The sequence below is a fragment of the Panthera uncia genome, assembly GCF_023721935.1.
Source record: "Panthera uncia isolate 11264 chromosome B3 unlocalized genomic scaffold, Puncia_PCG_1.0 HiC_scaffold_1, whole genome shotgun sequence".
NCBI lineage: Eukaryota > Metazoa > Chordata > Mammalia > Carnivora > Felidae > Panthera > Panthera uncia.
In genome coordinates, this window is record NW_026057582.1 from 72,097,219 (window position 1) to 72,112,772 (window position 15,554).

Here is a 15,554-nt window from a genome sequence, read left to right on the forward strand (position 1 = left end):
CATGCCCAACCTGGGAGAACAGGAGCCACATTTAGGGTTCTAAACCCTTCCGGCATCCCCTCTCCTGTTTTCTTCCCCAGCTTCTTGACTCAGAGTTGACTGGCCAGAGATTTATCAGCTTGTAGGGCTGGAGGTGAATACAGGCAGAGCCTGGGTGGAGAGAAGGATCAGACTGTCTGCTCTCATTCTGGGTTCTGGGCAGTGGGATGTCTGGTTCCTTGGAGGTCTGATCTTCAGCATCGAACTTTGGTTGGGGGGTGGGGAGAGTTAAGGGTTTCTTTGACCCTGAACAACTACCTGTCCTACAGGTGTGGATCCATGGGGTAGCTCCAACGCATCTGCCCCTCTGCCCCGGCCAGCTCATGCCTCAGTACCCAGGGACAGTGAACAGAGCCCCGGCTGGAGCCCAAACATGTGGGGTCTGGTGAGGCTCCTCCTGGCCTGGCTGGGTGGCTGGGGCTGCATGGGGCGCCTGGCAGCCCCAGCCCGGGCCTGGGCAGGGTCCCGGGGGGGCCCAGGACCAGTACTGCTACGGAACCGAAGGAGCTGGGTGTGGAACCAGTTCTTTGTCATTGAGGAATATGCCGGTCCAGAGCCCGTCCTTATTGGTAAGGTAAGGATCAGCCCTTCCCATGTCTACCTTGACTCTTGAGGCCCTTGGGCCCTGCCCTGCAACTTTGTCACTTCTACAATGACCTTGGTCCCTCAGGACTCCCAACGTTCCACCCAGTCATAGACTTAGACTCTTTAACCTTCTGTCCCTATGCTTGGAACCCGCTGCCATTTTTCCCTGACCCCTACAGCTGCACTCGGATGTGGACAGGGGCGAGGGCCGCACCAAGTACCTGCTGACCGGGGAGGGGGCAGGCACTGTATTTGTGATTGATGAGGCCACAGGCAATATCCATGTCACCAAGAGCCTGGACCGAGAGGAGAAGGCACAGTACGTGCTGCTTGCCCAAGCTGTGGACCGAGCCTCAAACCGGCCTCTGGAGCCCCCTTCAGAGTTTATCATCAAGGTGCAAGACATCAACGACAATCCACCTATCTTTCCCCTCGGGCCCTACCACGCCACAGTGCCCGAGATGTCCAATGTCGGTGAGTACCCCAACTCTGACCATCCTGGGGTCCGTCTCCTGGAGCACCCTCATCTCTCCTTCCCGCATTGCCATCATGTCTGGGTCCCCCTCATCTGCTGTTCCTTCCCACCTGGCCCTGCCCCTGCTGAGTGGGGGTGCCGGGACGGCCCACAGGGACATCAGTGATCCAGGTGACGGCTCACGATGCCGATGACCCCAGCTACGGGAACAGCGCCAAGCTGGTGTACACCGTGCTGGATGGACTGCCTTTCTTCTCTGTCGACCCCCAGACTGGTGAGAATAGGGCTCAGGAACCTGGGGGGGCAGCCATGGAAACAGGCACCCCCTGACCCCTCGTCTCTCCCCAGGAGTGGTGCGGACCGCCATCCCCAACATGGACCGGGAGACACAGGAGGAGTTCTTGGTGGTGATTCAGGCCAAGGACATGGGCGGCCACATGGGGGGGCTGTCGGGCAGCACTACAGTGACAGTCACCCTCAGCGATGTCAACGACAACCCCCCCAAGTTCCCTCAAAGTAAGGGGCCAGTGCTGCCACCTGACCCATCCTTTGACTGCCCCACCCCCTATGGCCTCTGGAGAAGTCTTCTCTCCCGCCCCTCCCTTAGCCAGCCCCCAGGAGAAGGAAGTGCTGGGGGAGAGAGGAGGGCTGGGACCCCTCTAAGAATGTTTCCTCTCCATCCACACCCAAGGCCTGTACCAGTTCTCTGTGGTGGAGACTGCTGGGCCAGGCACCCTAGTGGGCCGTCTGCGGGCCCAGGACCCAGACCTGGGGGACAACGCCCTCATGGCATACAGCATCCTGGACGGAGAGGGGTCCGAGGCCTTCAGCATCAGCACAGACTCCCAGGGTCGAGATGGGCTTCTCACTGTCCGCAAGGTTAGTCTCCTGTCTGCTAACGCTTGCAGACTCACTCATGCGTGCCTCCTGCCCCATGAGGCACCCCTCTAACTGGTCTACAACAGACTCGGGACCACGTTTGGAGCTTAGGGATCATGGTCATCTAGTCCTCTTTCAGATGAGGGACTGGGGCCCAGCAAGGGGGAATGACTGGCTCAGGACTTTTTATGTAGCCAGTCTGTGGTGGAGCTGGAGGCACACCTAGAGTTATGGACTAAGTCATCTGCCTCACTCGGACCACTGCAGCCACTGCCTCTCAGGTGCCCACCTCTCCTGTCAGGTGGGCTGAGCACTGGTTGCATGGAGAGGGGACCTCTCTCTCACCTCCCGGGAGCTTGGGCCTGCCCTGGTTTCCATGTGCCTCAGTCACTCCCCGTCCCCTCCCCATAGCCCCTAGACTTTGAGACCCGGCGCTCCTATTCCTTCCGTGTGGAGGCCACCAACACCCTCATCGACCCAGCTTACCTGCGGCGAGGGCCCTTCAAGGACGTGGCCTCGGTACGCGTGGCTGTGCAGGATGCCCCAGAGCCCCCTGCCTTCACCCAGGCTGCCTATCACCTGGCAGTGCCTGAGAACAAAGCTCCCGGGACGCTGGTGGGCCAGGTCTCAGCCTCTGACCTGGATTCCCCAGCCAGCCCAATCAGGTGAGCTGGGGTGTGGGCAGGGGAAGGGCCGGGACTCAGGGAAGGAGCTCAGCAGCAGGCTATTCCCACTGAGGATGGGTCCCCTTCATGGAAAAATCACACTCACCTCCTGGCAGAGGTCTCCCACTCTGCGGGGCTGGGGGCCAGGGGAGGGCTGGAGGACCTGGCTAATTACCTGGCTAATTACCTGGCTCTCCAATTCCACCCATCCCTCTGAGAGGATAACAGTGGCACCTCCCAGTGGCGGTGCAAGCAAATGCAATCTCTTGCGAGGAGCTTGGTGGATGGGTGATGGCTACCACTATTGCTTCACATTTTACCAAACGCTTGACCACATTCAATTCTCACGACAGCCCCGTGAAGTAGGCATGATCATCACCCGTTGTTTTAGAGACGAGGCCCCGAGAACTTAAGTTACTTGCCCAAGGTTACATCGCCAGAGTTGGGATCCAAATCCGGATTTGTCTGCCTTGAGAAGAGCCACTCTTCCCACCTCTGGGCATCCCTGTCACAGGAATGAGGGAGGTGCTGGCGTCATTGCCATTTTGTGGTTAAGTAAGGAGAGGTTGAACGATTCACCCAAGGTCACACAACTGGTCTGAGGCAAAGCAAAGCTGAAACACAGGTCCCTGGGTCCCCAAAACAGAGCCCAGAAGTCTGACAGACAGATCATATCTACCCCTTTTCCACCTCTTCCTCTCCCAAACCCATGAAACCCAGTCCCCCTGAGTCTTAGGACAGGTGTTTAATGTTTATGACTTCCCCAAATGATTTGTTTTTTAAGGGGACCCTAATGTGAATCATGGCTCTGGGTACACGGGGGAGGCTTAGCCCAGACGAGCTCGGGCCCTCTGCCCAGAAGAGCCAAGAGGCCCAGCAAGGCAAACAGAAGGGAGGGAGGGGTAGCAGCCAGCTCCGGCCCTGCCCCAGATCTGCCCCCAGCTCCACTCCGTCTTCCCCAGATACTCCATCCTCCCCCACTCGGATCCAGAGCGCTGCTTCTCTATCGAGCCTGAAGACGGCACCATCCGCACGGTGGTGCCCCTGGACCGCGAGACTCGTGTCTGGCACAACCTCACAGTGTTGGCCACAGAGCTCGGTGAGGAGCCCTGGGCCCCCAGGAGAGGGGAAAGCAGCAGCATCCTGGCAGAGGAGCTGTCCCTGAGCAGGGGGAGTTGGGGGGGGGGGTAGGGGCAGTCACTGCCACCACTCCTCACTGTGTGCAGCGCTGGGTCCCCAGCCTGGATCATCACCACAGGCAGGCCTTCTGGTCTCTGAGGCTGGACTGCCCTGGGCACAGTGGGTCTGCCTGCACATTCCCCTGACTTTAAATTCACTCCCATGCCTGACTTTCCCCAACTGGGAAACAAACCTAACCTCAGATAGCTTCCAACCCCTAACAAACCCCAACCTGCACCTTGGCAGACCCTGCCCTTCCCACTGTCTGCTGCAGGCTGAAGCCAGGGTTCAGGGAAGGGCTGGGTCCCTTCTCTGGGGGCTGATTGGGGGGGCCCCAGAAGCCCCTCTCAGGGAAGCCCTGCAGAGAGCCCTCAAGGTAGAGGAGAGGGCCCAGCTCCTGCCCCTGTCAGCCACCAGTCACCAGCAGCATGGGTTGACTACCTCTGGGCAGCCATGGCCACCGGAGATAGGAAGACCTCCTTCCCCTTTGTGAACCCCCCCTTCTCACCCCTGTTCACGCCCCAGGGTCTCCTACATTTTCTCTCTGTGTCCTGTCTGTGGGAGTTGTAACTGTGTGCACAGATGTTTGTACGTGTCAGTAAAGAACTATATAGTATGTGTACGTGTGAGTGTGTACTTACATGTGTGTATAATTCTGTGTGTGTGAAAATACACACACGTATTTGTGTGTATATGTAGTTGAGTATAGAATATTTGTGCATATGTGTAATTTGATGTATATGATAATAGGTACAGTGGCCATTTATATATATCGTTTTGCATGTGTGAGTGTTTGCGAACAGGTAATTTATTACTTATTGTGTATCAGGCACTGTTCTAAGTACCAAATGTGAACGAATTAATGTAATCACCACTACAACTTTATGTGGGAGGTATGATTAGTTCCCCATTTGAAAATAAGGAAACTCGGGCAGAGAGAAGTTAAGTAACTTCCCAAGGTCACACAGACGTTAAGTGGAAGAGCCATCAGACCCAGTCAGGCTGCAGAATCAGAGCAGTTATCTCCTCTCGGTGTAGAATTTTCTGTGTATGGGCTTATGTTTATGCCCATGTTGCTGTGTGTTACATAGAAGCGCTTGTGTATCTGTCCGTGGGAATGCCCCTGCGTGTTTACATAGTGTGTTTGTAGTTGCCTGTGTATACGTAGCCGTGTGTGTGTGTGTGAGTGTGTGTGTGTGTGCGTGTGCGCGTGTGCACACGCATGCTCCCCTCCCTGCCTTCTCACCCTCCCACCAAATCCTGCTCTGCAACAAACCCCAATATCAAGTAGCAGGCCCCAGGTCCTGACTGCACAGAAGGAATGGAGCCCCAAACCCTTGGCTGGGGAGCCCACTCAGCCTCCCTTGCCCAGGCTGGGACCTTAGCCCCTTCACCAGGGCTAGCCAGCTCTCTCCCCACCTGGGGAAGGACTAAAGAATGTGGGAGGCTCAACCAGGAGAGGTGAGCACTAGGGTGGGCAGGGGTACCTGTTTTCCATTCTCTCTTGGATGGCATTGGCAGTGAGGAGCAAGGCAGGGCAATGATGAAGCCACCTGATAAAGGGATGCATGAAGAAGGGGGCCTGTGTCTAGCTCTGGTACCCAGGCTGGCCTGGCTCCCCAAGGCCAACTCTAAGTGATACTCATTGCTATACCATGGCCTCCCAGACCTCTGATGGGGTGTGTGTGTGTGTGTGTGTGTGTGTGTGCGCGCGCGCGCGTGCATGTGTCTGTCTCTGTCCCACGCACGCTGTGTATGAAATGCATTCTCTCGACCCGGGGGGCTGGTGACACTGTATTCACTGTATATATCCAACATCCACTTCATGTGTGTTGTATTTGCTTTAAATGCTGAGTGTACATCGAATATATGGTATGAATGTGTTTATTTCATGACTATTGTATGTGTGCATCCTGTATGCACTTTGTGTCTACCTTTCATTCACGGTGCATGTGCCCTGCATGTGGGTTATTGTATGTATGTATTGTGGGTGCTTCCCTCCTGCCGAATGTGTGTGCTGCATTGCACATATCTTGGCTACCACGGGAATGTTGTGTGCACTTGGTGTTGCTCCTTTCATTTCACAATGCTGTTTCTCACTCGCATATTGCGTGCATATCTCGTGTGTTGCACGTGCATGCTGTGTGCTGCATGTGGCATCCATGCCCATGCACCCTGTGTGCTGTGTGTAAACTGTGGCGTGTGTGCGTGTTTGGGGTGTACGTGTTCGTGTTCTGGCTTCAGACAGCTCCGCACAGGCCTCCCGCGTGCAAGTGGCCATCCAGACCTTGGATGAGAATGACAACGCCCCCCAGCTGGCCGAGCCCTATGACACCTTTGTGTGTGATTCTGCAGCCCCTGGCCAGGTGAGCCGCTGAGGCAGCAGGGTTGGGACCTCAAGACCTTCAGCTGCCCACTCCATACAAGGCCTCTCTTCTTCCTCCCAGCTGATTCAGGTCATCCGGGCTCTGGACAGAGATGAAGTTGGCAACAGTAGCCGTGTCTCCCTTCAAGGGCCTCTGGGGCCTGATGCCAACTTCACTGTCCGAGACAATCGAGGTGGGTAGCCTTCTACCACTGTGCCTGTGCCTGCCTCCCTGCTCTTCTCTTCCTCTGCCACCCCCTAGCCCAGTCGGCCTGACTCCTGACCCACATATCTGGGCCCCCCACTCAACAGAAAGTGGATGGGGATTTGCACGTTTTTGCTCTTTGCAAACCTTCCCCATCGGAAGCTGTCTCCGTGGGTTGCACCCACCCTACAGGGGAGGTGTCCCCGGAGATAGCCAACACCTTCCCTCTCCCACAGATGGCTCTGCCAGCCTGCTGCTGCCCTCTCGTCCTGCTCCGCCCCGCCAGGCACCCTATCTGGTTCCCATAGAGCTGTGGGACTGGGGACAGCCAGCTATGAGCAGCACTGCCACAGTGACTGTCAGCGTGTGCCGCTGCCGTCCTGATGGCTCTGTGGCATCCTGCCGGCCCGAGGCGCAGCTCTCCCCCGCTGGGCTCAGCACTGGGGCCCTGCTTGCCATCATCACCTGCGTGGGCACCTTGCTTGGTGAGTCAGACCACCGTGGGACACAGATGTGGGGTCCAAGGCTGCAGGGGGTATAGAGAGGAGCCAGATCCCTGGACACAGGGAAATCCACCCTAGGGCATGAAGGAAGCATCATGCCTGGATTTTCCCACTGCCTCATGTGTCCAAGAGAAAAGCTCTGGCCTCATTTCCCTGACATACCCATCCGCAATGACAGCAACAAGCCATAAAAACTGTTTATTGAACCCTGACTCTGGAGCACGTGTGGTGCCCAGCACATCACTCGTGCTATTTCCTTTCATCCTTTGAACAGCTCTAAGAGGTAAATTTGTTCTCCCTGTTTTCCACACAAACCCTCTAAAGGGTCAAAGAGGTTCAGAGAAGCCAAGCAACTTCCCACAGTCACACAGCTACTAAGGGGTGAAGTCAGGACTCAAACAAGGTTTGCCAGATGTCAGACCAAGGTCTTGCCACCCCTAGGCCACACTGTCTCCTCTGTCTCCCAACCTGCCTGCGGTTCAGAACGGAACCAGGCGCCCTGTTCCGGGCCCTGCGGGCTCAGCGGCCTGTGTGCGCCTCTCCCCCAGCGCTGGTGGTGCTCTTTGTGGCCCTGCGGCGGCAGAAGCAGGAAGCGCTGATGGTGCTGGAGGAGGAGGACGTCCGCGAGAACATCATCACCTACGATGACGAGGGCGGCGGCGAAGAGGACACCGAGGCCTTCGACATCAGCGCACTGCAGAACCCCGACGGGACGGGCCCACCGAACCCGGGCCCTCCAGCGCGCCGCGACGTGCTGCCCCGGGCCCGGGCGCCACGCCAGCCCAGGCCCCCCGGCCCCTCTGACGTGGCCCAGCTCCTGGCGCTGCGGCTCCGCGAGGCGGACGATGACCCCAGCGTGCCGCCCTACGATTCGGTGCAGGTGTACGGCTACGAGGGCCGGGGCTCCTCCTGCGGCTCCCTCAGCTCCCTGGGCTCCGGCAGCGAAGCGGGGGGCGCCTCCGGCCCCACCGAACCACTGGACGACTGGGGGCCGCTCTTCCGCACCCTGGCTGAGCTGTACGGGGCCAAGGAGCCCCCCACCCCCTGAGAGCCGGCCCTGGCCCTGCCCGCCGCGGTGGGGCAGCCCGCACAGGCCCTCTGAGTGAGCTCCCCCAGGGTCCAGGCAGGCGGCAGCAGCCCAGGGGCCCCCAGGCCTCCTTTCCTCCCTGTGTCCCTCCTCCCAGCTTCCCCAGGGCAACCTCCTTCTTACCTCCCTCCTCCTGAGTCTGTGTGTCTCCCTCCAGGGATCTCTGTCTCTTTCTGTAACGCTCTCCTGTCTGGGTCTGGATTGTGTGGCTCGACTCTGAATCTGTTCTTTCACTGTGATTCCACTCTCTCTGTGACTCTGTTTTTGTCTCCCGGATTCTAAATCTCTCTCACACCCTCTCTCTGTCTCCCTTGCCCACATACATGCTCTGTGTCTGTCTCCTGCCCACATCTGCCTGCATTCTCTCTGGGTCCCTGTGACTGGCTTTTTGGTTTTTTCTGTTGACCATCCCAAAAGCAAGAGAAACTTCCAGCCACTGCTGCCCACCCTCCTGCAGGGGATGTTCGGCCCCAGGTCAGTGTCCCTAGATGATGGGCCTGGGGGAACAGGGATGGCCTGAAGCCCTCCTCCACTCACCACCTCGACCCCGGGCTCTCCTGTCTCTACAGACCTGCCCGCATGGTTCCATCCATCACTCATGGCCTCATCCTGGCTCCACTGGCCTCCAGCAGAGAGAGGGTGCCAGCCCACCTCCCAGGGCGAGAGCTCCAGCACACCCCACTCCCGCCATGGCCGCCTCCCTGGAGCTCTGCCCAGCTGTTGGCCTGCCTTGGGCATCCCAGCTCTGGGCATTGTCTTGCGTGCTTCCCAGGCCCCAGGGGGAGGGGAGGGGAAGGAAAGAAAAGAGGGAGGCAGCTGGGGAAGGGGAAAAAGGGAGGAAGGGGAGAGGCCTCCATCTCTAATTTCATAATAAACAAACACTTTATTTTCTAAAGCTGGAGCCCTGTTTTCAGTTCCACATGCAGGTTTCTGTGCAGAGCTTCACTGTGCCATAGGGTGGGAGGAGAGGCCTAGCCCATCCCCTCTGGCTCACTCTCCTCTCTCCTTTGGGGGGCAGTCCACTTCAAGCCCCTCTAGCCTGAGGAGGGTTTGAGTTGATTCCACTCAGGAAGTAAGTACCCCCACTCCCACTGCCAACTCCCCTGTTCCCTGTTGGTCTCAAAATGTCCAAGGGAACTAAGAGGGATTGGCCAGAGGGGAGAGTGGAAAGGAGAAGGGGGGGTGAGAGCTATTGGGAAGAGCAGAGGAGAGATAAAAGAAGGAGGGAAAGAGTGGTTTTCAAACCAGGGAAAAAATGTGGCTGGGGGGCAGCAGAGGGGGGCAAGCCAGTCCTCCTGTGGCCTGTGGTGCCCTTCAGGAGAGGGTGGCTGGGGTGAGACCGCCGGTCACATTGATTCTGGGCCCGGCCCCAACTTCAATTCTCCCCGGTCCTCATCTTACTCTCCATGGAACACAAAGGAGGAGGAAGAGGGACCAGGGAAGTGAGCTACTCAGGGGCCAACTGGCCAAATCAAAGTCATTTGGGGTGGGAGCTAAGCAGAGGGCCATCATTTCTCAGTGTGCACTCCCTGAGCAGACAAGGGAGTTCCTAGCTCCAGTCAGGGCTCCTGGAGATTCGAGTAGATGGGTCAGGACAGGTCCTTGTGACCCTCCCCTCCAAGTATAGGCTGCTGGCCATCAGAGGAAACTACTCCAATGAAGATGCCTTCTCTCACACCTTTTTTTTTTTTTTTAAGTTTATTCATTTATTTTTAGAGGGAGAGAGAGCACAAGCAGGGGAGGGCAGAGGGAGAGAGAGAGAATCCCAACCAAGCTCCACGCTGTCAGCACAGAGCCCTACTCGGGGCTCAAACTACGAACTGTGAGATCATGACTTGAGCTGAAATCGAGAGTCAGACGCTTAACCGGCTGAGTCACCCAGGTGCCCCTCAACACCTCTCATGCTGCTTGGTTAGGGCAGCTAGGTGGTAGGAGAACAGGACCCCTGCCCCCGGGGCTGAATTTGTCATTTGCTGCGCTGAAGGGTGGACCCGGACCCCTGACTGGCCAAAGGCCTGTGCCAGAGCAGGCTGGCTGTCTCTGAAGGAGACGATTAAGAGACAGCACCCCAAGCATGGTGTCGGAGGGACAGGGTTTTCCAGTTCAGGGCAGGATGGGCAAGCTCTCTGTCCCTTTGGTCTCACCCCAACATCTGTATCAAGCCTTCAGGAATAAGTGGAGAAAAAGGACAGACTTGTGGGCCGTTCCTTGGTGGTGAAGGGTGCACTGAGGTGGGACACGGGCCTTCACCTGCTCTCCTGGTCCACCCCGATTCCATTACACTTAGAAGAAAAAACAGGGCACAGGGAAGCAGGCCTGTCAGCAAGACCTCTGGGTGCATCTCTGGTCTCAAATACCTCATCATCTCGAAGGATAGAACTTATCAAAGGGAGTGAAGAGGGGCAGGACCGTGGAAGGAAAGAAGGGAGAGAAGGGGCAAAGTGATGGGAGAAGGAGACACCAGAAGAAGGGGCTCCCCTCCTATTCTACCCTCTCTAGCTGGGTTCAGTCCTTCCCCAGTTTATGCAGAGGGGAGGGGCACAGAGCATCCCAGGGGAGTGAGACTCAGGCAGTTTTTGAGCCTTGGCTGGGCTCGGGCGCCCCCCCCCCCCCCCCCGAGCTGCTAGCCACCCACACAGACATATACACTTTTTCTCATTCCTAGGGCTTTAGGATAGGGCTGTGAAGATGCAGAGGTGGTGAACTAGTGGGGTGAACTCTGCCCCCACTTCCTCTCTGCTTTGGACCATTTTTCCAAAATAAATGGCAAGGCCTGGCTTTCTCTCTGAGGAGGGCCCACTCTCCCTATCCACATGTCAGTGTTTCTCTTCCAGTCTGTTTCCTGGCTCCGGACACAGGACAGCACATGCATCACCTACCACACGCAGGTGCACACACTTCTACTGGGTCACTCACTCACACCAGGACACATGTCCACATAAATCTCTGTACTTGGAGATGCACCCTCTTAGGCCCAAGTCAATCAAATGCTTGAATCAAAGGTCCCCACCACCTTTTCCTCCCTCTGCCTCCACTGCTTTCCTTCCTGAGACTCTCTGGCCTTTCCTCCCTCCTCCTCCCTACTCATGCCCTGAAGGCCAGAGCCTGGAGGTCTCCTCCCTCTGGGCAGCTCCAGCCGGGAGGAATTCTTAGCAGGAAGTGCAGGGTTGGGGCTTGGGGCTTGGAGCTCAGGGCTGGGCTGGAGGCTGAGAGGAGAGGCATCCAGGGGGACTAAATGGAGGCTGTTAATCTTAAGACTGGACGCTCTGTGGGAGTGGGATGAGAGAGAAAGAGGGTTCAGCAACCTTCCCTCCAGGCAGTCCCATCTCTTGGTTGACTGTGCTTCCCACCTCCCCCTTCAACTTTGCTTGGGGAGGGGCAGGGCAGGGACAGCATCCTTCCTGGACTGGCAGCCTGCACCCGCCAAGTCAGGGCTTAACAGGGGAGCTGGGGGAGGGGCAGGAAGGGCAGGAGGAGGTGTGCTAACCCAACGTTTCCCACTGGCACAGCCACCTTGCTCTTTTCTTCATTCCCCAGAGAGAGTGACAGGAAGGAGAGGCTGGAAAGAAGGCAGAGGGAAGAAAGAAGAAAGAGGAAAGAGGAGAGAAGTCTGGCAGCAACAGAGACAGGCCAAAAGACCAGAGCAAACGGTGGCCAAGGCTCTAGGCCCCGGTATGTCATGGGGGTGGCTGGCCTCCAGGCCCTCAGGCTCCTCTGGGTTCATTCACCCCAGGCAGGGGCTTGGCCCAGCTGCTCTCTCCCTTTCTCTTAATTCCAGGAGGCCTGCAGGGCCTTGGACAGAGAGAGAAGACAAGAAAGAGGACCTGGGAGGACATGCTGTGCCGAATCGGCTCTGGAGCAGAAGGCCTGGATCCAAGCCTCCTCTCTGCCACTTACTGTGTGACCCCAGCAAGTCACATAACCTTTTGAACCTGTTTCCTCTTCTGTAAGGTGAGGATAATTATTACCTCCGAGTTATCATGAGAAGGGCATTCAATAAGGAGCAGCAACTGTAGTCATTAGAGTCCCGTGCAGCGGGGAGGGGGCAAAGGGGAAGCAGCTGGGAGAAACCCTCCTCACCACCGCAGGCTCCACTTTGCCCTGCCCCACCCCTAGCCTGGGTGCTCTGGGTGACTCTCCCCACCTTATTCCTCTTCCAGCCACCCCCCTCACAAGGTGACAGTGATAAACTCTGAAACCGAGATGAGCACAGGAACGGGAAGAAAAGAGAGCAGGGATCTGGTGGGGAAAAGCAGCAAAGAGGGTGGTGAGAAAGAGGGTTTAGCCCCCAGCCCCGTGTCTGGCGTGCAGCAGGCACATGACAGGAGTATTTGCTGAGAGGAGAACTTGGTGGTGGGAAGGACGCCGGACCAATCCATCCGGCATCCATAGGAACATGCTGGACAGAGCCATCAATAGCACTGGGAGGCAGAAAGGGATGGAGACTTGGAACAAATGGAGCTGGCAACCCGTACAGGAGGGAGCCAGATGCTGTGAGGCTGCTCCCCTGGTGGCCCATCCCCCCCCCCCCCCACTCCCTGGGCTGAGGCCCCCTCCAAGTCCTGCCGCTTCTCACAGCATCTCAGTCTCTGCGGGCATCCTAGAGTCTCTGTGCGGGCTGGCGGGCTCCGGATGGTCCCAGCTGGCCTCCTCCTCCTTTTCCTTGTCTGGATCCGGAAGCTTCTGCAGTTCCGAGTACAGCACACAGGCATCGTTGCGTGACACATACTCCCATCCACTCTCCCGCACGTGGAAAAGGTCTACAGAACCCCCGGAGTAGGCATCGCGGTGGGTGGCGTGGGCCACGGCACAGCGAGCCAGGGCATAGGCTTCCTGGGGGGTCATGTCATAGCGGTAGCCGCGGTCTAGCACGCCATAGGCATAGGGAGATCCAGAACCCACGGAGAAGATGTTCCCTTGCAGGCGGGTGCCGTCACTGTAGACATAGAAGAGTGCAGGGCCAGAGCGGTCCCAGCCACACAGGGCCGTGGCCACACACAGATCCAGGCCCCGGTAGCAGGACATCATGGTCGACAAGAGCTTGGCAGCACCGGCCACGCTGGGCAGCTGACCCTCCCTCAGTGCCCGAAGCCGCAGCTCCCGTCGCAGCACGCGGTACCATACGGCACAGTCGGCCGAGGTGCCGGAGGTGGTGCCCAGGAGGTGCTGGTGCACAGGGATGATCTTGCGTGAGGTTGGACACTCCACATAGTTGCCGCAGGAGGAACGTGTGTCAGCAGCAGCGATGACTCCATGCCGGAAGAGGAAGGCCAAGGTGGTGGTGCCATGGGCCAGCCTGGGGCCGTGGATCTGCAAGAAGGTTTGAGGATCGCAGCCTGGGGGCACAGCCCAGGCACCAGGCTGAGGCAGGTGAGGTGATGGTCCCTGGGTGTTGGGGGCCTGCCACTTGCACACATCCTGCAGGGCCATCCTTGGGGCTGAGTGATGGTTGGAAGGAACAAGGCAGGGATTTGTGGGCTGGAGTCAAGTGGGGAAAGAGACGCTAAAGAGAAGCTGGGCTGTGGCCAGAACTGGCGAGGGAGGCATGTGATCTGTGGCTTCGCTTCTCCCTAACCCCAACTCAGGCTTTGGGACTGGCTGAGAAGCAGCCTCCTCCTTCTCAGAGGATTGCTAAGGGGAGACAGGATGAGGCCGGTGAAGTCTCCACTGTTGGGAAGACGCTGCTTGTGACACATCCGAGCGTCACCCAAGGAGTCCCCTGTCCATCATCCTCCAAGCACTTGGAGCAGAGTGGGGTCTGGGGTAACCTCAAAGGAAGGGAGGCAAGAGTGTAAGGAGCACATCCGGGTCCCTCTTATTTTTCCTGTGGGGCGCATATGGCTTGAAGAGACAGATAAATCTCTGTCTCTGTCTGGAAAGAGCTCCCAGCCTAGGAGGAGGTAAAGACAAGTGGATCTCTGATGGAATCAGAATAGAATGCTGTGAGGGGCACCTGGCTGGCTCCCTTGGTAGAGCATGTGACTCTTGATGTCAGGGTTGTGAGCCCCATGTTTGATATAGAGCTTACTTAAAAAAAAAAGTATAGAGTGCTGTGGGCCCACCAAGGCAGGAGTCTTTGATGTTGAGTTCTCTCTTTAGGGGTTTGGGCCCAGGGAACTCTAAAGCTCAGCTCACACCTTCACTTTCCAGTCAGGTGGAGAAAAAGAAATGGACCTAGACCAAGAGAAGTTGTGTTTTTTTTAGTTTTTTTTTAATTTATTTTGAGAGAGAGAGAGAGAGAGAGAGAGTGCATGCAAGCGTGCGAGTGGGGGAGGGGCAGAGGGAAGGAGACAAAATCCCTAGCAGGTTCTGAGCCATCACCACAGAACCCAGCTCAAATTCAGAAACTGTGAGATCATAACCTGAGCTGAGATCAAGAGTTGGCCTCTTAACCCACTGAGTCACCCAGGCACCTCCAGAAAGTCTTATGTGAGGAGGAGGGGAGCTCAAATACCTTCCACAAAGGCAAGGTATGGAGGGGCCAGGGTGAAGGGAACCTAGAATGTGGAGCTCTCGTTCAACTCTGCTTTGGAGATGAATATGAACTTCCATCTGCATAAAGACAGAGAGAAGGTTCCTGACAGTTCTCTGGCAGTCTAGCTTCTCTGATTATGTAAAAGTTCTGAGGATGTAGCTGAAAGCATCTAATGGCCTTCCCTCTCCCTGCCCCCTTCTGCCCAATAGTTAACAATAGCAAGAGAGATATTTGTAGTTCCAAGGCAAGAGAAACAACTGACCTTGTCCCCATAACGCTGAGTCTAAGTCTTAGACCAACCAGGAGTGGTCAAGGGGTGGGGTTAGTAGACCCTGACAGCTGGCCCTTCAGAAAGACAAAGTAGATTGGGACAGAGTGGCAAGCTGCAACTTCTTCCAGCACCATCTGGACTATATTTTACCAAACACTGCAGCTCAAAGGGGTGCTGTGGAAATGGGTTTAGTCAAAGAAACAGACACACACACAAGAGAAAGATCCCAGGCCCTCCAGATACCATGATGACAGGGCCGTGGAGTCGCTATAATGGCAAGTGCAAACATGTCATGGGAAGACCAGAGAAACCAGGATGTCACAGTAAAGTCCAACCAGTCTTTCTCCCTTCTTTCTCCCTCTCTTACTAGACAGATAAGAATGTCTCCTGTTTTGTTTTGTTTTAATTTTTTTAAACGTTTATTTTTGAGACAGAGACAGTGTGAGCTGCGGAGGGGCAGAGAGAGAGGGAGACACAGAATCCGAAGCAGGCTCCAGGTTCCAGGCTCTGAGCTGTCAGCACAGAGCTCAACACGGGGCTCGAACCCACAAACCACGAGATCATGACCTGAGCCAAAACCAAGAGTCAGACGCTTAACTGACTGAGCCACCCAGGTTCCCCAGAATGTCTACTGCTTTTAAAGACTAAGCCTTAGATGTTTCATATATGAATGGATTCTCACCTCCCTAGGTCAAGCCATTCTCAAGTCAGATCTGGACAGTTGAATGGCCTTCTAATTGGCCATCCTCCAGTCTCCCCTCTAATCTTATCCTCCACACTGACATGTTTTCCTAAGGTATCACTCAAATCTTGTGTCTTCGCTACT

The 15,554-nt window shown here is 56.6% G+C and overlaps 2 protein-coding genes across 2 annotated transcripts; one reads left to right on the forward strand and one right to left on the reverse strand.

Moving 5' to 3' along the window:
• The first annotated feature begins 311 nt into the window (after positions 1-311).
• Positions 312-8,874, forward strand: CDH24 (cadherin 24). The gene is made up of 12 exons (XM_049613105.1): positions 312-613; positions 804-1,098; positions 1,254-1,373; positions 1,448-1,615; positions 1,791-1,978; positions 2,390-2,643; positions 3,606-3,742; positions 6,067-6,188; positions 6,270-6,381; positions 6,629-6,877; positions 7,444-8,456; positions 8,552-8,874. Exons 1-11 carry the CDS (start codon positions 413-415, stop codon positions 7,941-7,943), a joined length of 2,346 nt encoding a protein of 781 aa, XP_049469062.1. The 5' UTR covers positions 312-412; the 3' UTR covers positions 7,944-8,456; positions 8,552-8,874.
• Positions 8,875-12,554: 3,680 nt separating this feature from the next.
• PSMB11 (proteasome subunit beta 11) lies at positions 12,555-13,412 on the reverse strand. The gene has a single exon (XM_049611943.1). It carries the CDS (start codon positions 13,410-13,412, stop codon positions 12,555-12,557), a length of 858 nt encoding a protein of 285 aa, XP_049467900.1.
• Positions 13,413-15,554: the final 2,142 nt, after the last annotated feature.